The sequence below is a fragment of the Stegodyphus dumicola genome, chromosome X1 (assembly GCF_044657685.1).
Source record: "Stegodyphus dumicola isolate Sdum_Otavi_A_Nest chromosome X1, ASM4465768v1".
Lineage (NCBI taxonomy): Eukaryota > Metazoa > Arthropoda > Arachnida > Araneae > Eresidae > Stegodyphus > Stegodyphus dumicola.
In genome coordinates, this window is record NC_140780.1 from 171,532,102 (window position 1) to 171,556,460 (window position 24,359).

Consider the following 24,359-nt stretch of genomic DNA (forward strand, 5'->3'; position numbering starts at 1 on the left):
CTTTATGATAACCTCTATGAACCATTTTTTGTCAGTGTGTATAAATTCATAACATTTTACACCATCACATTTTTAATTTGTAATGAAAATGTATGAAGTTTTTATATCATCAGTAGATGAAATGAAAGTATAAGGGCTTGAAATACTTATTAGTATTTTATGCACCATAATTGCAGTCTTCCTTCCTTTAATTTTGCATTGTAAATTGCTTAATTATGCATTTAGTATATTGTCTTTGTATATCTATATTTTCAAACAAAATATTAAGTAAAACCCCTTACTACATATTGTTTTGGGTACTTGTCTTTTATAACTGCCTTGGCAAGAGGAAACTGTGTTAGCACAGATTGGGCTTAACGCGTTGACTGCTGGTCACATGCCAGTGTATTGATAGGTATTGCCCCAGTGCAGAAATGTGTTTTTTTCCAGTAGGTTTCATTTATTTTTTGTAACAAGTATGATTGAAAAGAGGTAATAAAACATGATTATTCATATCACACTAATTACTAAATATTTAGGCCTTTCCCTGTAGAATAGTTTGATTACGAGCAAGCGCGGGATAGGCACTAGAGGTAAAATTTCTTCCTAAATGCCAGATTAAGAATAAAATAAAATAATGAAAATAAAGTATAAAATTAATTATTTTTGTATGATACTTTATCACTAACATATTTCATGTAAATGAATTATTATAAGTTGGTTACAATGATATTATAACTGCAAAAATTATTATTAAACATTTTACTTATGGGTTACCTTCGTATAATCTAAGCAATAACCGATAGATCCGTCACAAATTTTGCAGATATGTATGGTATCCTTACGTTTTCCAACGTTGGAAATACCACCTTTTGCACTGCTTTCGTACTATCTTTCCACCCTTCTTTTCTTCCACAGTTTGAACACGTTCTGATTCAATTGACTTATGCACAGGATCACGAAGGACAGGTTGTGTTTTCAATAAACACCTTATCACCGATAAACGAAAGTCATAAAGTTACATGTTTCCAGTTGAATATTTGTTGTAGAGAAAGTGAGAATTTGGAATCATTAATTGCAAAATATGCACAAATATTTTGGTAGGCCATCTAATGGTTTTCATTTCACATGAAAGCATCTGATTTTACTTATCAATACATCCCATAAATTTATTATTTTGAATGACAGGAAGTGGTTTTGATTTCGTATCTCCTCTTTTGTTTGTCATTTCTACAATATCATTTTTGTATTTATTAGAACTGCAAGTTTCATCTCTTTTTATCTTTCCATTTGCCAATCATAACATCATTAGCATGCTTCGCTATAGTTTTCCCTTTCTTTAGCTTTTTTTCACTAACTACTTTCGGAAATGCCTTCCTGTTCTTTCTGATTTTTCCAGTACAATGAGTTCTTCTATTGGCAAGACATTTTGCCATTTCATAGCTATTATAATAATTGTCCATAAATACACTGTGCACAACATCTAGCATTCCTTCCAATAAATTAAACACTACATTTTGTGCATGTTCTTTGCCTTCAGAATCATCCATCATGCCAGCGTACACCATAAATTTGATAATCATACCATTAGGTGTTGTGATTATATATAACTTGATACCATATTTATGGTGTTTGTTTGGAATATACTGTTTAAAAATGAGTCGTCTATGCCACAATATCATCGACTTATCTAAACTATTCTCTCGTCCTGGGTAGTATATTTGAGCCAATCGTGTGTTGAACAAATTCACCATACTTCTAATTTTATATAGTTGATCTTTTCAGGGTACTGCATTTTTCTCTGGAATTGTTGCGAAGTGCATTGCCCTCAGCAATAAAAGAAAACAATTCGTGCACATATTATATGTGAAAACACTCAAATCAGAAAGTATATCTGTTTTCCAGTAATCTTGAATGGGATTTATTCTTATAGTTCCCATATGTAAAATTAATCCTGCAGATACCCACATTTCATCTTTTGTGGTTTCCTTCCAAGCATTAATTCTAGAATATCTCTTTGTTTCACAGCAACAAAGTACTTTACGAGTATAGTCATTGGTTTGAGCAATTGCCTCATCCAAGATATTATCAGTAAATAAATGACGAAAGTAATCAATCGGATTGTCACCTGAGACAACTTGCAACAAAACTCTGATTCTCTGAAAAGAAATTGTGACATCGTTGTATCGTCATTTTCCCAAATTATATTTCTTACTATAGTGGAATCATGACATGTTGCCTCTTATATGTCTGATGATGTGTTGCCTCTTGTACATCTAGCAACTCTTCATCTTCCTCCTCAGAATCTGAAATATCATGGACACCTTGGGAAGGAATGAAATCCGCCTCACTGTCATAACTAACATTACTTGGGTACCCATCTGAAAACTCAGCCAAAAAATTTGCTATTTCATCATCTGTTAGAGGCTTATTCTGTTGCATTTTTCTTTTCTAGGGGTGTGAAGGCCTTGCAGAAATATCATCTCTACAACTGATATTGCACATTTTTTAATAACTAATAAAGCTATAAATTCGAAACCACATGCTTTTACAGCTAACTTCTAACCTTTACTCCATGCTAATACCAGCAAACACACCTAACATATAATGAGGATTGAAGCGGAGACGAAATATTAAAGTGCCGCTCTTCCTGCGTGAGCGTGTGGTTAGCTACTGTTACATCACTCCACACCCTGCACTGGCACATGCTCTTTAGCATTGACGCCATATACAGCGCTCACGCGAGATTGACAGCGAAAGTGTTAAGAGAAAGTTCAATTTGTTGAAAAATTTTATAAATATACAGCCAAAATTTTTTAATAAATATATGTATAGAAGGAATTTAATATAAACTTGTATTTATTACAGCATTTGATACATTTTTATCTGAAATTTAACATAATTCAACAGAACTTTATACATTATTGTATTCAATAAGATTACTTAAGCAATTTATTTAGTTTTATAATATATATATACATCAACATCACAGAAAATTCTATTAATTAATTTTTAATTTAATAGTTTTCTTTGCAATATATATATATATATATATATATATAAGCATACAGGAAAAATTTTTTCAGAATTTTTTCTGGTGGCTGCTAATAATACCTCAATTCTGTAGCTTCTTTTTCCATTCATTTAAGATCGAATATTGTAAGCATAATGAGTATTTTACCTATACATTAAAAAAATGTACATTGACACAATGCAATAATGGGAAGCCACTTGGACCATTAATTGTTTGTTTCTTGTGCATGCACAGATCAGTAAATGTTCATTTCTTGTCCATGTACACATTGGTAAGCATTCGTTTCTCAGCAGTGCAGATATGTGCCAAGTCCAGTTTCTGTCTAAGGCCACTGCAGAAGACAAGTATATATATTTTTTAATTGAAAAATGAGTAATCAGAATTTTCATGTAACATTTTCTAAATATATGAGGGAGTTGGAACAATGTCTTGTTTTGTCTTGAAAAATTTAATTCCAGATCTTTTAAATTAGTTAATTCTTTTGTTTTACTTCAGTTAATAATCTGTTTGATTAAGTTAGTTTCAAAATACTTTCCAAAATCTTATTTATGGTACATTAGACTACCGGAATTTGGAGGTTTAAGAACAAAAGAGATAAAAATCGACACTCGCTTTTCGTATGTGCACATTACATATTCACTGGCGATATCCAGTTTATATGAAGCATAGTAATTTTAATAATTTTCTTCATTGTTTTGTGTCTGCTTGCTGTTATGTTCTATAGCTAAAATGAAAAGGAAAAGACAGTTTTGCATGAAAACAGCCTAATATATTCCACTCAGGTTATTGAACACAGTATTTCTTGTTTGTGCTAGCTTTGATAATAATTTCTCATCCATTAATAATGTTTAGTTTCCTTTCTTTTATTTATGGAATGTTTGTTAATAGTATTGATTTCATTTCTTTGTGACTTTAGAAGAGTATTCTTTAATTTCATGTCTCATTGTTTTAAAATTAAAGGGCTTATAGCAAGAAGGGTGCAGCTGCAATTGAGTAAATTTTAAGTTCATGTTCCCCCCCCCTTGTTGTTGTTAAAAAAATTGTACTTTGCAGTTAGTAGCTGTTTGTAGTTAAAAGCTGTTTGTGTAGCCATAAAAAATAATTTTTACTAGCACTTTTAATGACTACAAACATTTAGAGTACAAGTTAAAAAATTGATTTTTGAAATATTTTTTTCAATTTTCCAAAAATTTAAAATTGTGGAGCTGGGCTCTTCTTGCTGCAAGCTTTTTCAATTCATGTAAAATTCTGCACCCTCGTTACATAACATAGGTATTTTATACAAGAATAATCATATGTAATGGACCATTCTGTGATTATTTTAGAGCGTACTGCTTAAGTTGTTAGTAATATATAAATGAAAATCTGACAGGTTTCAAACAAAGCTTGATCAAAGCGTATTTTAAGTGTTTAGGAAATGGAGCAGCAAATTAAGGTACAAAATATGAAAGGATATTATTCTAAAAATAACAGTGTTCATTAATTTTAATTATTTTGTTATTTTTGGGTTTTCTATTATTGAATTCTTGATCCATTCTTATGCTTATTTATGTGGTAATTCGGAGATTTTTTTTAAGCTACTTTTATTTTAATATATTAAATGTTAAGTACATGTTATTTCTTATAGGAAAAGCTGAGTCAGAGCAGACAAGCACATCCAAATCTTCAAATGTAGTATTTGATGAATTAGAAGGTATAGTAATTTCTTTCTATATTTATTGAAAATTATTAGTAAAGTGGATATTGTGTCAACTCTTTTTTTTAATTTATTAACTCTAATAAAAACGTATGAAATATGTGTTTTCTTTCTTATAAAACCTTAAAACTAAAAGCCATAACTGCTTTAAAAATAAGAACAATTTTAAAAATATGAAATTAAACATTTTATGTATCTCTTAGAGCTAACAGTCCAATTTATATAATTCTCATTATGTGCTGCAAAATGTCCCATGTTCTTTAAATGCAAAATTCATCAAGTTATGAGACATTAATAATTTCATGAAGCCAGCTATGAAGTTAACATCGAATGCTGTTTTACTTAATACAGTTTCGTTAACGAACAAGATCTGAATAAAAAAATTTGCTGTTTTCAAAGTTATGTGTATAAAAATATAGAATGTTTTGTGTTTAACTTTTAAACTTAAAATATTTTACCTACTGGACTTGTTCTTCAGCAACCATTTTAATATTAAATTTTGTTTTTTCAAATTATTCTGGCCTCACTTTCATCCATCATCCAAAGGGGACTGCTTAACAGTGCTAATTCAATACCAGGCTAATTGGTTGGCTGCATTTCTAAAATGAATATGAAAACATTTAACTTAAAAAGACTTCCATGAAGGTATCCCTCTCTTTAGGCAGGTAGTCTTTGCATATTTTTCCATAGTACAGTAACCACAATTATTCTGTCCCTTTCCTGAAACTTGTAGAATTTTGCATCTTATTTTTAGAAGCTTTGTAATTTGAGGTGTGTGTCTAGGATCAATATTAAAGGAGCTAGTTTTGTTAATAGCCATTACTGCATGCTCTGGTAGCAGCACAACTTGGTCCAATCCCAACTTAAGACCTCCATATTAGGCAGGAGGTGAGTCTGTCTGGCAAATTTCACCTTCAACGAGAGCACATGGCAATTCATTTTGCTGCCGCCTATCTCACACTCAAGGCGACAGACTCTAAATCTGAACACTCTTACTCATGGCTGACTGCTCAACCAGGATCACCACTACCAGAGACCACCATAGGATGTGGCTGTATAAGCCTGGAGATTTGTTTGGCCATTAATTGCTACCTTCCAGTACTACGCAGGACACCTGATGCCGCAATGATGTTATAACAGGCTTTCTCACCCTGTGGGCCACACAAGTAAATGAGGGCAGGAATCCTGCAGACACCCACAGGTCACAAGGAACTGCCAAGCTCGTGATTTTATACCCCATTGGTCGAGACTGCCTATGTGCAGATCTTAGCCAGTAGCTTCACAGGTTTTCTTGCATTGACCCCCTGGAGGGGGGACTATTAAAAGGAAATAAAGTATTTTGCCCTTTTTATCAAATAATTTGTAAAATGTGCCTTTTGAAATCAAGGCGTCAAATCATAGTTTCCTAACATAGACATTTAGGAGACGCATAGACTCTAACTACTACGGATTCTCCGTAGTTTCTACGGAAATTCATGAAAAACTACGAGCTACGAAAAGTATGGAAAAAACTACGGATTTTACAGAAACAAGAGCAGGAGAACCAGTACGCAAAACGGAACCAACTAATTCATCCGATGATTGGCTGAATACTCGTGTTATCATATATCACGTGTTGAGTGCATTCCTAGTTTTGAAGAATTAGCCAATCGTAGATCAGCAACTCCAACCGTTAACGACTTATCAATAGTTCCACCCAATTGTCTGTCTCCCAGGTTCCTCGCTGATGCGTGTTTAGGCTGCATTCGGCTGCATTGTGTAGTTTACGACGAGAGCTTAGCGTGTGTCTTGTGAACTGTGAATCAGGTGAAAGATTTTTAATCATAATGCTGCCTCGAACGAAGAAGCCAAAATTATCAAAGCAGAAGTTTAAAGATTCATATTCTTCAGAATTTCCATGCATTAACGCGTCCGAAATTTCTGTGAATCACGCACACTGCAGTGTATGCAACAAAGACTTCTCAGTTGCTCATGGCGGGAAAGATCGGCATGTGTTTTCTCAAAAGCATACAGAACTTGGCACCGTAAAATCTAAAGAAATAACAAATTTCTTAATAAAAGATGATGAAACAGATCCTATAAAAGCCGAATGCTATTTTGTTCGTTTTTTAATTGAACATAATCTACCGCTTTCTGTTTCGGATCATTCCAAAGAGCTTTTCAAAGCAATGTTTCCGGATTCTGCCATAGCAAAAAAATTTAGCTGCGGTCATACCAAAACTGCTGCTATTGTGAAAACGCTTGCAGAAAATACTGTTGCTGATATTATAAAATCAGTGTGCAGTACATCATTTTCTCTAAGTACTGATGGAAGTAATGATAACAATGATAACAAACTGTACCCATTGGTTATAACATACTACAGTAAAGAAAAGGGAGTGATAATTACTTCATTGATTTCTATTTTAGAATGCACGAATAATACAGGAGAAGGTATTTTTAATTGTATAAATGAAAACTTTAAAAACAAAGGTTTAGAATGGAAAAATTGCTTATCATTTTCTTCAGATAATGCTAGTAATATGATTGGAAAGTTTAAAGGTGTAGCATCATTTATCAAAATGCATCAACCAAGTATAATCACCCGAGGTTGTCCGTGCCACCTCTTGCATATAGCTGCAAAAAAAGCTACTGAAAAATTAATTGGCTCAGAAATTGAAATGTTGATAATAGATATATATTTTTACTTGAAGAAAAGTTCGAAACGGAAGCATAGCTTCAAAGTTGCTCAACAAATTTTGGGACAGAATGCAAAATCTCATAAAATTTTGAAATATTGCAGTATGAGATGGTTGTCTCTTTTAGAATCTATAACAAGGATTTTGGAACAGTGGGATGCTGTGATAAATTTTTTTGGAGATAAACCAGATAACAGTGAGAATGAAGGAAAGAGATTGCAAAACATTAAAAAAATTTTACAGTCACTGACCACCAAATTGTACTTCTTATTTTTGAAAAATACTTTGCCTTTGTTTATAACAGTAAATATTAATTTGCAACAACAAGCTCCTTATATACATAAATTGAGAAGAGAACTTTTAATGAATTTATTTGTTAGATTCGTAAAACCATCAGTAATTTCTAAAGAAAATGAAGATGTTACTCTAACGTCTATTCCATTTCAGAAGTATAGTAAACAAAAAGAAAATGAAAATTTAGTGATTGGTGCGGAAACAAGACTATATTTAAAAAATGCCAAGTTGAATGACAGTGAAGTGAAATCATTTTTCAATTTTGTGCGAGCTTTTTTTGTAACTGCATGTTCATATATAATTGATAAATTTCCACTGAGTGATCCATTTCTAAAACATGCTGAAGTTGCTGACATCAACTTGAGAACTGAAGTCTCATTTTCATCTGTTCTTTACTTGATGAATACTTTTCCATCCATTATTGATGAAAAATGTCTTAATCAAGTAGAAATTGAATTTTCCATGTATCAAGTAGATGATTTGAAAGAAATTGTAGATTTGCGTATTGATATAGCATGGGGAGAAATTGCCAAATTAAAAAATATGAATGGGTGTATTAAATACAAAGTATTGCCTTCTGTAATGCTTGCTGTCTTAATAATACGTCATTCAAATGCAGCTTACGAAAGAATTTTTTCTATTGTTAAAAAAAATCAGACGGAATTTCGACCAAATTTAGGTCTTAAAACTCTTGAAGCAGTTTTGATTGAAAAAATAAATATGCAGGCAAATGAAGAACTGTGTTATAAAAAAAATTCTCAAAATCAGAACTTAAGCTTGCTAAGCATGCTACATATAAATCTTTGCATTCATAAATTATGCGTATTTTGTTTAATACTTATATGTATTATTCTTGGTTATTTAAATTTTATTTCCCTGTAGAAATCATATCCAGAATAAAGATATGATTTATAGCTTCTGATTTTTTCTATGATTAGTAGTGATTTGAAGTACTTTTTATTAGTGAATGCTTGAGGAGTTAAAAGAAAATTTCTAATTAAATGTGCATATAATTTACAAGGTATATTTTTAATTATTCAGTTTTATATGTATATGGATTTTAAATGTAATAAAATTGATTACAATTAATTATTAATTTAAAATTAATGAATGGTTAATTACAACATACACTACGCGCACATTTTCAAAGTTGTAAAAATGTCGTTCGCGCGTTGACTACTGACAAGGTTTGCTGAAGGTTGGAGTCTATGGAGAGGTAGGAGAACTTTGCTCTGGAGGTAGTATTTATAGGGAGTATTGGAGCAAGTGGACAGTAAGAATACATTTTTAAAAAGATTCTTAAATATTCACTTGATTATACAAACATTAATTATGCATCTTTATAAGAGTTGCTCCAAATCATGCCAATTAAGCTTTTATACGTGTTGGTTTGAGTTGTGTGTGTTAAATTTTGTTTTAATATAGTCATAGCAAAAATCTGTGCATTTTTTCTCATGGCCATTACTATGAATGTTTTAACCAGTTTCAGACACAGAGGACTGATCGTGAAATTATATTAAGCAGGACATTCTTATTTTTCAACAAAGGGGATTAAGACATCATTAATCATTACTAATCTCTTTCTGAGTTTGGTGTTACATTTTAATTAATGAATCAATCAAGTGCAATGACTGTATGTAGATTTCAATGTGTGTCCAGTCAGTGTGTTCATATTACTCTTAAAGGGCATCTGTATCATGTTGCAAGGTAAGGGGTGTTAAGCATAATAAAACTTAAAATAGGGGACAATGAGGTTAAATTACTTGAGGTTAGAAAACTATGGATTAGGTAATGTGTCTTATTTCATGTTTCATATTAGTATGTATTTTATAAAGTTTCTTTTGTGTAGCTAGATGTTTTTGGAGATGTTTTCCTCTATCTTTTTGTACAGTTTCTAGTTTTTAAAAATTCATTATGTTTCAAAATTTTATGCTTTTATCTAAGAATGTGATTTATATATGTGTGTATGTAATAAAACTGGTCCATTATATGATAACTGTGTTATTATCTATTTGATAACTGTGTTATTATCCATTTGATAACTGCATTATTAGTAAAATAAGACAGCATTATTAGAAAAAATAAGATGACTTAGTGAGAGTTACAACAGATTGGCATTGGAGAGGACTGTGTCTTAACTTGAAGACTGTTGCGTAGCTAGAACAATGGATGCGTAAATCAAAAAGCTTGCAGACATGGCCTAAATTCCACACGATTTTACTTTTTCGATAATGCACATTATCACTGCGGGTGCGCTATGCACCCCATAATTTTGTTCAGCTTACGTCTTAAACAATGGACAAATTTAGAAAGGAAACTTTGCGTAGCTAGTGGCGCAGTGGAAAGCAGCAGAAGGGACGAGCAAAGAGAAGGAATTGCGATGCAGTGGAAGCAGCAGAAGGGACGAGCAAAGAGAAGGAACTGCGATGCAGTTGACCTTTTTATACCAAATTCAATTTCAGATCACATGACAGTTTAATGCAGAGGTGTTGAGTTCAGACTTCATAGATTAGTATGCAATACAGATTAAATGACAAATGGTTCATTTAATCTGTATTGCGGATTAAATGAACCGTCGTTTAGAAAATTTATTGCTCTGTTATTTTGAGAATGAAGACAGGAGTTAAAGGGTTATTTATTATTTGAAAGCTAGATTTTATATTTTACATATTCCCCCTCCCCTTCAAGAAGAAAAAGAGCTGGTTGAAGAAAAAAAAAATTAGAGATAAAGCTTTAAAGCATCTCCAACAGCACGGCACTTCGTTGTAACATTGCAAACGTGTCGCATTGTGATGACCTCAGTGTTGCAGTAATATTGTAGGAATGGCTTAATGTCCACTTTTTGCGACTTGACATTGCGACGTTGATGTGAAATTAGATTGGGACTTTGATGTGAAGTCATGTTGCGACATTGCTGGGAAGTCACACTGCGACTTTGTTGTGAAGTTACACTGCAATATTGCTGTGAAGTCACACTGCGACATTCATGTAACAACTCATTCCAAATTAATATAAAGCCATAGAGTGACATGAATGCAGCATAATAAAGTGCCATGAATATAATGTCACTAAAGATGCAAATGGATGTCATGCAACAGTGGATTACTTTCTAAATGGTTAGAGTGATGAACTCCTATTTTAGAGAACAGGTAACTACAGCAATGTTTTAATGATCCAGTAAGGTATTATACTTTTCAAGGTATTAAAATACTTCTGTAATATTCTAAATTTTTAAATAATTGAAAATATCCAATATAATCATTTGAAATTTCCTCATCTTACTGAGGTTGTATCTCATTCTATTAAGGTTATATAACTGTAATCCATTTATGTTTATAACATATCTGTATAAAATAGAGTATACAGAAAATGCAGAATGTATACTATATATATATATATATGATGCAAAAGTGATCTATGGTCATTTTTAACCGTATTAAATTGCTAATACTTTTGAGTATAAGCTGTCCAGAAGCTACATTTTACTTTAATTCTTTTACTTTCATTCATTCTTCAGAATTTAATATTTAAAGACAATTCATATTTTTTCCAAAATTTCTAATTTGTATTAAAAATCTGAGTTCTTATTATAACTTATTAAAAATTTAATTTTATTTCTTAATTTAACACCTTCTCTCCCCCCTTCTTTCAAAATAGAAATATTTCAAAAAAATATTCTTTGGCTTGCAATGTTTATAATAACTACATTTCTTAATACCTTTTTTCCCCTCGTTCTAAACAGAAATACTGTAAAAAAATTCTATTTGGCTTGAAATATTTTTTTTTGAACAGTTTAGCTTTTAATACTGTTTCCTGCTCTCCATTTCTTTTTTCTTTAATTGCTTTCCTTCCAGAAAAAGAGCTAAATTATTTTGATAACTGGATGAAAGAAAAACCGTTTTGGTACTATATTTTATAGGACATTTACCAATTTTATTGTCTTGTTATATAACAAAGTGTTTTGTTTTGAATTAAAAGCTTTTATAAATCAACACAATCAAATTAGTTAACTACAATCTTCGTTTCCAAATTAGCTTGTTGCTTAATCTATAATACTGAACAAAGTTATGGGTACAAAAATCAGGAGCTGGGAAACGTGGTATGGAAACTAAATTACAGGAAATAAATATTTATACTTAGTTATATTAGTTATACAAAATGGGAATTCTCTTTCACCATTATTACTCCATTGACAAATTACAATTTTATGAGATTTTTAAGCTATAAATTTAAAATAATTGCCTTACACTGCACAGCTTCAATATTTAAATAATTGTATTACGGTAAAAATATCGTATAATTTGTTTCATTTGATAATTAATGTGAATCATTTGTTTTAAATATTTCATTATTTCCTAAACACGTTTTTCTGTTCTCTTAACAAATAGAGTATTATGCAAAAGCATAACAAATTTGCATGAATTAATTATTCCAGTTCATTATTATTACATATTAATTATAATATTAGATATTAATTATGGAAAATCTGTATTACTCACTTCTGAGAATATACAGTATACTATGACCTTCACAGCAATGCTTAAATATTATTTGTAGCTCATACGGTAAACTGAATGAAACTCGGCTGTTTATGCATTAAAGTACACAAGCTCCTTTATTTAATCAACATATATGGGGAGTAAACACTTATTGTATACTGATTTGAATGATAGCAGTAATAATTAATATATAATAATTGAAAATAAATTTAAAAATTATTATTAAGAATGAAGCGATTATCAACAATAAAAATACCAGAGATGCGTGAACTTTATAGAAGCACAAGAAAAATCAATAAAGATTTTTTGCTATCCACAAGTTTCTACAAACAAACAATGAAGTAAAGGCATTTGGAATTATTTAAATACAATTTTTCAGAGCAAAGATGAGTATTCAGAAAATGTGTTTTGATGTAAATATGAGGTGACATGAAATATATGCATTCTTGCTATCCATCTCCTTTAATATAAACACGATTCAGTTTTTTATTTAACTTAAATAATATGAAGATATGTGTTACAATGCATACTTTCAAAAAGTTATTAATTTAATCTGAATGAATCTGTACAATACAGAGCCATACCATTTTTGCGTAAATCAGGCATTTGAAAATAATGGGACACATATACTGTATGTATAAGAATTTGGAACGTAATAAAAATGTTTATTAGAAGCAGTTATGAGATTAGTTTCGGATATTAAAATCTGATGATAAGGCCCTGATGCTTTACTTTCTTTAATGTACTTCATTTTTCTTGAAACTGGACTTTCTTTAAAGTTTTCATTTGATTTCTTTATTGAAATCAGAAATGATTTCAAACTGTTAAAATGTCAAAAAGGCATCAATACATGTTTTAGCAATGATGTTATAGTTTTTTTACTAGACTTTTAACTGAAGAGAAAACTTCCAAAAAGTTTCCTTAGTATACTTTTAACTGAAGAGAAATAGATTATTTGATTTCTTTAAAATAAAAAAATGAAAACACAATGCAAAATGAAATATGAAAATACGTTTATGCCTTTCGTTTTAACTACGCAATTAATTAAAACTGAATTTCAGTTATTTATTTAAGTTCAAATTGAAATTGGCTGTATTTATGAAAATAAAAGTAATTCCACTACTTAATTTTGTAGGAATAACTTTACAACTTTTGTTAAAATTTAAAAATAACGAAAATATAAAACTCCTCTTACATTAAAAGAAATATTTGTTTGTCCTACAATATAATGCAGTGCAATAATACGGAATTTTCAGAACCTTCGATTGACTCTCGAGGAATTGGCTTTCTGTTATAAAATTTCCAAACAAATTTATTTGTTTATTTAAATGCAGCAAAGAACTGAAGTCTGTCCCAAATAAAAGAATTCCATGAAGTTATATTTTACCTTAATATCAGTTTTTCTTCCCCTGTTTGGCAAAGACTTTAATTCATCAGGGATTTATAATATGCGAATTTCCAAGTTATCACAATGAAATTTTTTAATTTCTTTGTGAAAGATTCCTTTCTTAATTTTTCTAAGCTTTTTAAATACAATTGCAGAAATTAGTATCTTTTCAATGTCTATTTCTGCAAATAATATGTTAAAGCAAAACTAGATGTGATAAGCTTAGATAATTAAATTAGACGTAATTAGAGGCTTAGGTGTAATTTTTAAGTTTGTAATAACAAAATAAAATATCTTGTTTGCAGAAGTGAAATATATTAATTTAAAATAAAACTATTATTTCGAATAAAGTTTATCGGTGAAGCTTAAATATACATTTCAATTTATAGTAATTTTCATTACATTTATAAAATTGTCTGCAGCAGGTTAAATTTTCTTAAAATACAATTTAAAATTTGGTTTCTTTATAACATGAAGTAACTTGTACTTTTAGAGACAAATTGCTATTAAGTTATACTCTTTTGTCACAAGTGAAATTTTAACTTCCTTCGTATATAAGTAACAATGAAATGTAACTTCCTTATTTTTATATTGTTATCATTTAAATAATTTATGTATCTATTTAAAAAATTAATACCATAAATAATCTTAATCTCTCAAGTAGCAAATACTTTTGCACAGGTTTTCATGTTTTTCTTAATATATAAGTGAATACAAGTTATTTTCCTTAGAAAGTCCTCCACAAAGGCATCCCTTATCTTAAGTAGACAGCCCTCATATGTTTTGCCGTATTCAAATAATTTGACCTAAACTAGGAAATATTTTTCTCTAACTAAATCTCTTAATAAGGAAATTGGGTTACTTTAACAACACAAATATATTATACATAAAAGTGTGACACAGTTTGCAAAAAGAAAGATCTGATATAATAAATTTTAAAACTAATCTCAGAAATTTACATATAGGAAACATGTAGAAAAGTTCAGTGTTTTAAAGTAATAACTCTATGTGTAAAGTTATAATAATTAAAAAAACGTTTTCTGTATAACTAAAACATGGTTATGGAAGTATGGCATCATTTATAATGTGGCGCTAAGTACCACACATGGAAGTAAGTAATTATTTCATGAATAATTTCAAAAAATAGCTGAACACGGTGAAAGTACTGCAGTAAAATGCATAAAATCAATTCTTTTTTCACATTATCTTTTAACATTAAAAGCAACAAAAAGTGAATTATATCTGCCAAATAAACCTGACTCCCTAAAATAAAATTTCTAAGAAGGGAGACAAAAATAAGATGACTTTTGATAATAGCCCTTGCTTTCGCACTCTTTGTAATACAAATAAAAGTTAATCTACTGCCAGTATTTTTGTTCGTAACATTTAAATTATGCTTTTATTATTACATATTAATTATTGCTAATATCATTCACTTCAATGTACAATAAACAGTGCTTACCTGAAAATCTAGCACAGACGATGTGTTCGGTGAACAGAACTAAAAAAATAGTCTCGAAAATCCTTAAGACAAACAAACACTATGCAAACAATAAACTCTTTCATCAGTCTCTAGACTCACTAGATACGGTAGAATGTGAATCCATTCACCCCAGAATATAGTTCAATGATTTCGAAGTACCACATCAATAAAAACTGTTAATATCTTTAATAAAAAAGAAATAAAATTGCAAGCTTTATTAGAATAAAAGAAACATTTATTTAGAAAGGTATACTGAAACACATAGTAATGAATCTGGGGGAAGGGAGGTCAGCACGCAAGAATACCTCCCATTAAAGAATTACGTGAGCAAGGTCAGAGCGGGGAAGACTGAGAATTTCTTGTTGTCACATTAAGTGTTTGCTGCGATGTGTATGTGACATCCATACGACATTCACATCCACATCACAATGCATCATTTCTGCAACGTTGTACCATGGTCACAAATGTAATGTGAAGAAAATGCAACATTGAGAGGTCACTGCAACATCATAGCAACTAAGTGTGCTGTATGGGATTAGCAAATAAAAAGTAATAATTTTAAAATACAAATCCTGAATGTTTGGCCAAATAATTGCTTACTAATTGCAAAATATAATCTTTGATAATATTTTAGTTCTTAAAAAAATTTCAGTCCAAAAGTCTTTGTGTTTTAGAGTCCACATAACGTTTTTTTTTTTTTTAGGGAAGACTTTGCAAAGCTTTACACACAATATCACAGTTGTAAAAAGTTTGCACATGCATTACTTAGTTTGTATAATCACAACAAATTTCAAAATTTTCAAAACATAACTAATTTTCAGTATTATGACTTATATTTTAACATCATAAATTTTATAATACTAAAATTATGGTTTTTATTGTTATGTCTCTTAATTTTCTTATTTTACACAAAACTAGAAAACCCAACAGCTTTCTCTAATTCAAACATTTCCATCTATTAGGCAAAACCACTTAGAACTGACTTGTGTAATATCATGAGCGGTTAAGGGTCGCTTATAAAGGCCTCCCTACCTTGTTTAAAGGTAACTGGCCTTTTTAAACTGCACCATACATTCCATTTATTAAAAAAAAATTGACACACTCCATTTATATATATATATATATAATTACATGAAAAAATTATAAAGTGGGTGCCTTCAAAGTTTATATTTCTTGATATGAGGAGGGTAAAAGAATGAATAACAGAGGTAAAAAAAAAAAGCAGTCTCTGTTTTGAACATCACTCCCTCATCATATTCTTTTCTTTACATGCAATTATTATTATTATATTCATCATACTGTGCTCAATATTCTAAACATTGTATATTTTCTATGTTATATTCAAAACACTTCTGTACCAGCTTTTCAAACTTAATTCATCCATTTTTCACATTTATAGCTCATTTTTAAAATAATTCAGAATTCTTAAAATTAATTTTTTTAAACAGGTCTACCAGCGGCCGAGCGGTGGAAGTCGCTGAAGACTTGTAGTTTGGTCCGAGGTTCGAATCCCACAAACGGGCTGGCTGCATGGGCGTTTTCGTGGTTTTTTGCATGTGTAACATGTATACGAGCCGGTTTCCCTTAGAAAGTCCTCCACAAAGGCATCCCTACCCTTGGGCAGATGGCCCTGGTGTGCTTTGCCATAATCTCAATAAACCAAACCAAACCAAACCATTCTTTTAAACAATAATCTTCTTTCTAAATATTAGTACAGTAATTTTAATAACCTTTTCTAAATAAAATAATCACAAATCTTTAAATTCGTTATTTAATTATATAAAACATAATTAAGAAAGACTAAATTTTGGTATCTCAAAATTTCAAAGCAGTACTTAATTAAAAATCCCTCACCTGATGGTAATGAAAAACGTTTAGGATGCATCATTTTCAAAATAACATTAAATAAGTTGTCAAAATTTGTAAATTAAAAATTGTATTGGAAATATTGAGTTATTTTTTAACAATATTTTTTCTTTTGTAAATCAACATAATTTCAGGCATGTATCACTTTAAAATAATTCATAGCTAATTCTTATTATTTGAACCGCTGAAAAGAACATCATTTAATGTAGCCGATAAAAGAGCTGGGGAATAAACGTTAGCATGAAGATCAATGTTGTGCAGTCAAAACGGATGTAGACCAAACATCAACACAGAAACCTTGAAACACTTGGTAATATATTTAGATGGATATTTTCTTTTTACTGCCAACATTTGATCACTAGTTATAAAGTAGAGGTAGATTACAAGTCCAAGCACTGGAAACGTGGAGGAAAACAATATATTTTTTTTCTTGATATTATGACACAACTGAGCACTTCTAATGCATAGTTTAATTCCATAACCAATGCTGAGTCAAGCAGGGATCATCCCGCAGAAGGTTGAGTGCAGGCTGCATCATTTTATTGTGATAAAACTGTTCTATTATATGATAACTGTATTATTAGTAAAATAAGACAGCATTATTAGATGAAATAAGATGACTTAACAAGAGTTGCAACAGATTGGCGTTGGAGAGGACTTCATCTTAACTTGAAGACTTTGTTGCACAGTTAGAATGATGGAAGCATAAACCAAAATCTTGCAGACATGGCCTAAATTCCACACAATTTAATTTTTTCGATAATGTACATTATCACTGCGGGTGCACTATGCGCCCCATAATTTTGTTCAGCTTACATCTTAAACAATGGACAAATTTAGGAAAGGAAACTTTGTGTAGCTAGTGGCTTAGTGGAAAGCAGCAGAAGGGATGACCTACCGAATTCCATTTCAGACCACATGGCAGTTTAATGTAGAAGTGTTGAGTTCAGACTTCGTCAATTAGTGCACAATACAGATTAAATGACGGATCTCTTTCGTTTAGAAAATTTATTGCTCTGTTATTTTTAGAATGAAGACTGGATTTAAAGGGCTATTAATTATTTGAAAGCTGGATTTTTTATATTTTACATAAGTTCCTTTTGCATAGACATATATTTTGGGAGATGTTTTCCTCTATCTTTTTGTAAAGCTTCTAGTTTTTAAAAATTAATTGTAAGTGTTTCAAAAATTTATACTTTTATCTAAGAATGGGATATATATATATATACAAAGTTGAAAATTTTAATTCATTTTTTTTACAATGTACATCATGTTTAATAAGTAACTGCATTTAGTTTATTAATGCCACATGTTTTTTATGGTGAATTTTTATTCAAGCTTTGGAAATTGCTTATATTATGTAGATTTTTTAATATTACTTTAGTTAAAAGGTTTTTTATGCAGTATTTTTATTCCCGAAATTACATTTTTGTGAATACTTTTCATTTTATAGTTTCCATTCAGAACCACTTGCTCATCTTCATTTTCCTTTATTTCTGAAATTTTTTGTTAGGTCTCTATCCAGAGGCAAAAGATCAGAAAAAGAAGAAGAGAGTTCGCCGTGATCATTAGTATTTTCTCGAGTCTGAGATAAGAATATTGACTGGTCTCTTCACATTTAACTGAAACCCTGACTTCATCCTGCCATTTTTATGGAAATTGTCACTGTTTCAAGTGAATGAAATAAAGGGTATATTTAAATGGTCATTTGGATTGTTAATTGCAAAAACTGCTGTGCACTGTGGTAGCAGTTATTTCTGGTGGTGTTTACTTTTAGACAATGATATAATGTAATTACAGCTGCATCTTCTGTGATTGTGAGCTGAAGATTCCTTATTTACAGTAACTGAGAAGCAAAATCTTTTATTACACCTTTACTGATATCTTTGTACAGGGTGCAATGCAAGAATGTACATATGTATGCTACCTTTCCATTTGTTATGCATTTATAGTTTTACACCTCCTATGCCTGTTAGTTTATTAAAGGTGTAATAGCCTAGGATTGCATCAAGATTGTGGTATTGGACTGAAGTGTTAGGATTTAAACCTTCAGCTGTTGTAACTTTGCTCATCCTTCACTTGATCTATCGAGTGCGCATTTGTGCTATATACATCAGAACTTATGTATTGTACCTTTTGTGTCACACCCTGTATGCATATAACAAAAATTGCAAGTGCCAAAATTGTTTTCACATATTGTGGAAAATACTGCTGTTAAGTATTTTGTTTAGGGAAACTTGCAGAATTGGCACATTTAAAATTTATATTTTTGCATACACCAATATGTCTTTGAAGATTGTTGTTAAATAAGGCAATTTGTATGCTCTTTTATTACAAAAAGTAAAGAATTCTAAATCCAAAGATATTTACAAGAATAAAGATAGTGAACTGCAGTCACCAAGTACTAGAGAAATTCCATTCAAAAAGAACTTTGGCCTGTGAGTAAATTTGTCTGCCATTTAATTTGTAATACTTGCTTTATAAATACAAATGATAGCATTTAAAGTCATAAATACTGGATATTTATGCTGTGCGCCTATTTAGATTAATTTCATATCGGAATTGCATTTAAAAATTATTCAAAATAAATGTTAAATTCAGTTGAAGTCATGTTTGTTCATGACATTCTGAAGAGACATGATTAATATTTGCACAGCTATTAAAATACAGCTGTGTAAATGACTGCATGAGTGATTTAAAATATTTGTGTGGTCATTCTGTAATGTAATTTCATTGTAATGTCAGAATTGAATTGTGATAAGGTTTTTTAGAGTTATTTCCCGTGTCGTATTCTAATGAAAACTGTTTTCAGTGGGGAAATAGTTAATAACAAGGTGGTTTTTAACAGTTATTATTTGAATGTACTTATGTAAGGTAATCGAGCACTTGTTTTGATTTTATAAAATATGTAAATATAAATTTGAAATTTAAAAATTTTATGATGTGTTAATTTCATTTATGCAAATAATTTAATATACATTTTTTGTACAAACTAAAAAATAATTTATACTTTTAAGGTTTTGAATTTCTATTTTATAAGTGTATGTTGAATTTAAAGACATAGTTATATTTTTAGGAAGATTTAAACATACACATTTATACCTTAATTGCTTCATAAACATTTCAATATTCTAAAAAACAGATTTTTTAGTACTTTTTGTTCACATTTTATAGCTAAATGTCAGTCTTACATTGCTGTTTAGCAAGAATTCTATAAAAAAATTTCTGAGCTTCTGATGTGATAACTTACAGTGTAAAATATTATACCATAAAACTCATATGATATTTTATGTGCACGTGTGTATGATTTATATAAACTGTCTTCCTCAATTAACTTCAGCAAACGTGAATGAAATTTTTATTATTTTTATTTTCTGTAGACCATCTAATTGTTTTCTGTGAAAACATTAATTCATGCAGCTTCGGCCAAAAATTGAATGCAAAAAAATGTTTGTATCTTCAATCAGTTACATATTAATTAAGAGTATGTCCTTTTGAATTATAAGTCATATTTTGTTTTATATGTTTTGGTATATTTGAACATGAAAAGTTTCTTTTCCTCCTTACATTAAAATAACTTTTGCACTGAATCTTTTTATTTTTGATTAAATATAAAGTTTTAAGATACTCTCTTTATATATATGAGTTATGTTGGTAAATGTTGATGCCTTTAAACCAAATGCATTGTTTATTGTGAATGATGTAAAAAAGTGGTTATTGCACGATAATAAGACATTTCATAAGTTAATGGGTAGTATATTAAATGTAATTACATTGTATGTTTTGCATTATAAATAAAATCAAATTTTTTTATTTTGTTTTGTTATTCTTTATTTCACTTTAGCAGCATTCTCCAAATAAGCTGTATAGCTGTAGCTTTTCCATTAGCATTTGTTTATTTTATATGTAAATATATATATAATTTTATCTGTTAGGGAATGGTAGTTGTAGGTAATTGATAATCTGAAGTTCATGGACTAACTTTGTGTTTATGATAAGTATTAGGAATATCTGACAATTCCCCCCACCTTTTTCAGAATTATAAGTATCTTTCCTATTGGCTTATTATTGTATTGGTGTTAGATTTTTCATTAGGAAGTAGGTACTCTATATATTTCCAGAAAGGAACATATGGCGGGTGACCTCAAGGAAACTCTCAGATTTCATCTTAAGAGTACCAAAACTGTGCCCTTTTGTGCTTTGCTTGCCTTAAATAAATAATCCATTACTTGCTTTTTATAGTAGTCATCTTGTAACATAAAATGCTTTTTTTTTTTTTTTTTTTTTTTTTAAAGCTTTGTGTTATTGAGTAGTTGCTACTGAAACGGCAAATTCTGTTTGCTGGCAGGAAAACAAAAACTTGAGTTCTGTCAATATTAGGCACATGCAAGTGTAGTTTCAGTAGTTGGGTTCAATAAACATTTAATAATGAAAACAGTTTATAGTCAATTGTGACTCAATTGAAGATAATTTCATTTTATAAAATTAAACAGGAAAATTTGCAATGACTGCATTCAGAATATTGAAAATTTTTATTAAGAAATTACAGCAGAACAATCCATTCAATGATAATTTGCAAAGTTTTAACAGGATGTGAGTCTATGACCTTATGGCTATCCCTATTCCTATACTAAGCCTGCCAAATTAAAACAGGGTTCGTACGGTCCTTAAAAGTCCTTAGATTTTTTGGAATTGATTTTTGGTCCTTAAAAGTCCTTAATTTTGGCCAAAATCAAGAGAAGATCCTTAATTTTAATCATCTGAAATTTCTGTCTGTTTTTACGACTGTCATTTTGAGTGTGAATTTTCATTTTGGAGGAATATATTTGGCGATTCACTGATATATATGGTTATCTTTTGAATGGGTTCATAGGTTATAATTTGTTCCTATTTCTAATATAAATGGTGGGGGTACTGGAGTTTCTAAGCAAGAAGTGAAACATAGCATTTCGGAATTCATTTTTTCTAAGAAGAGCTCTTGAACAACTTTTTGCTTTTGGGGATGTGAATTCTTTTATTAAACGGTTCTAAATTTGGCGACTTTTCAACCTATTTAAGATTAGTCTCTATAGAAACTTTTTAATTCCAAAATATGAGAATTTTTCGACGATTTTTTTTTAAACATCGTAACATTGATAAATTTTATTAAAATAATGGCAATATATTGAAATTATATTAAAAAAATAACATTAAAATAAAACATTTTATTTTTCGCTGTGATGACTTCGTGGTTTAATAAGGCACATATAGCAAGACGAAACAAACATTTATTAAATATATAATTCAAAGCATAATATAATAGTTACTCAGAGCAGTACGTCGCTCCTACCGCATCGTACAATCTACTACCTTCCTCTTCCGAGGCTAACATGCAACTCCTAATAAATACATTAACCCTTCTCGGAGAAGAGCTACCTGCGCCAAGCACGATCTGTTGATCGCCAAACAGTCGCCAGATATCACACCCCCGTCGTAAGATTGTTGTCGATATTATTTACAAATCAATCAGCAATCTGAAAACTAAAATCTAGCAACTGTTTGCGATCAACCTGAAAAAGAGAAAAAACTGGTTAATCTTTACATTATGGTAACTTGGCGTTTTTTTGGCGAAAATTTGGTGACCAACTCTCCTACAGCAACCCTCTATTCTTTTTTCCCGCCGCCATTTTGTCTTCACGAAGTAAAGACATGTTTCTTTTCTTTTTATCTACTGAACACTTCTTCCAACAATCTACTAGCCGAATTACACTTATGCTAGAAATTTTATCTAACAAAACTGCTTAATCATGACAAATATTCACTGCAAAATTGGGAAAAAGTGCACAATACCATACTCCTTAACGCGTTTTTCAAAATAACACATACACATAAACCATGTACACGCCGACTTATTTTTACTTAAAAAAACATCCCAGAATTGCACAAAAATGGCATTGCGCACACTTTTCACTATATCCATGTACACTGCTTTTTTCTCATAAATTACAAAAATTTCACGAAAATACATGACAATTTTCTCAATCTTTAAACCCGGTAAAAAGAACATATATGAAATTACCTGATCGCGAAAATGTATTTACCCTTTCCAAATATGAACATTTCCACATATAAAATAAATAAAATATCCAAAAATTTTTACCTCTAAATCATCTATTACATTATAAACGTCACCAACGAATTCATACCGCAAGCATTACAAATACTTAGTATCAAATATTTAAATTATTTCCATGCACGTTTACTTCAACTTAAACGTGTACCAAATTCCTACAAACATAAAATTCACAAAATAACTATCATTTAATTAAAATATCACTAAACCATGTACACGTCGACTTATTTTTACTTAAAAAAAATCCCAGAATTGCACAAAAATGGCATTGCGCACACTCTTCACTATATCCATGTACACTGCTTTTTTCTCATAAATTAGAAAAATTTCACGAAAATACATGACAATTTTCTCAATCTTTAAACCCGGTAAAAAAAAAACATATATGAAATTACCTGATCGCGAAAAAGTATTTACCCTTTCCAAATATGAACATTTCCACATATAAAATAAATAAAATATCCAAAAACGTTTACCTCTAAATCATCTATTACATTATACACGTCACCAACGAATTCATACCGCAACCATTACAAATACTTAGTGTCAGATATTTAAATTATTTCCATGTACGTTTACTTCAACTAAAACGTATACCAAATTCCTACAAACATAAAATTCACAAAATAACTATCATTTAATTAAAATATAATTAAATTCAAAAACACTACTTAAAATATAAATGAGCACATACATTAAATTAATACATACATAAATACCCATTTCGAATTCACTTTAGTTACGGCCATGGGATCCAAAAATTCACGAACACTGTTTCACACAACACAGAATAAAGCCAAATACAAAATTTCCAGATTTTTTCCCGATTTCCCCCCTTTTCCGATTAAAGAACTGTAATTCGTCCATTAATATCACATGACATATCCCATGATCTCTCATTTCCCTCACACAAAATAATGCGTAATCGGAACTGAGTACTGCTCACATTATTACCAAAGTCCCAGGTAGTAACCTTTATCGCCTCCAAAATGTCACCAAACTACCAGTTACCATATTGTAAAGATCAACCAAAAAACTACATATACTTTTATACATTCTATCCTAATTTTCAAATCTCAATTACTATAGACATTTGCAATATAATACCTACAATTGCACCTCAATTTACTACATAAACATAAATAAATATAACCAACACATTTTTGTATATAAACATAGATAACTCATTTTTAACTTCACTTGTTCCGAACCTTACTATTATTGTAACAATTTATCAATTCTTAATTCAAAGAAACCGAGTTGATATTTTCTTTTATAAACATGTTAAAATAAACCTTAGTATTATTCCAATGATGACAGTAAAATTATTA

The 24,359-nt window shown here is 30.1% G+C and overlaps 1 protein-coding gene across 1 annotated transcript in view; it reads left to right on the forward strand.

The window, feature by feature from the left end:
• Nucleotides 1-20,729, forward strand: part of LOC118193210 (uncharacterized) — an 85,174-nt gene extending 64,445 nt beyond the window's left edge. Inside the window, exons 7-8 of the mRNA XM_085808573.1 lie at nt 4,641-4,706; nt 18,430-20,729. Coding sequence (XP_085664699.1) covers nt 4,641-4,706; nt 18,430-18,488 — 125 coding nt within the window. The 3' untranslated portion in view covers nt 18,489-20,729. The remainder of the gene's footprint in view (nt 1-4,640; nt 4,707-18,429) is intronic.
• Nucleotides 20,730-24,359: the final 3,630 nt, after the last annotated feature.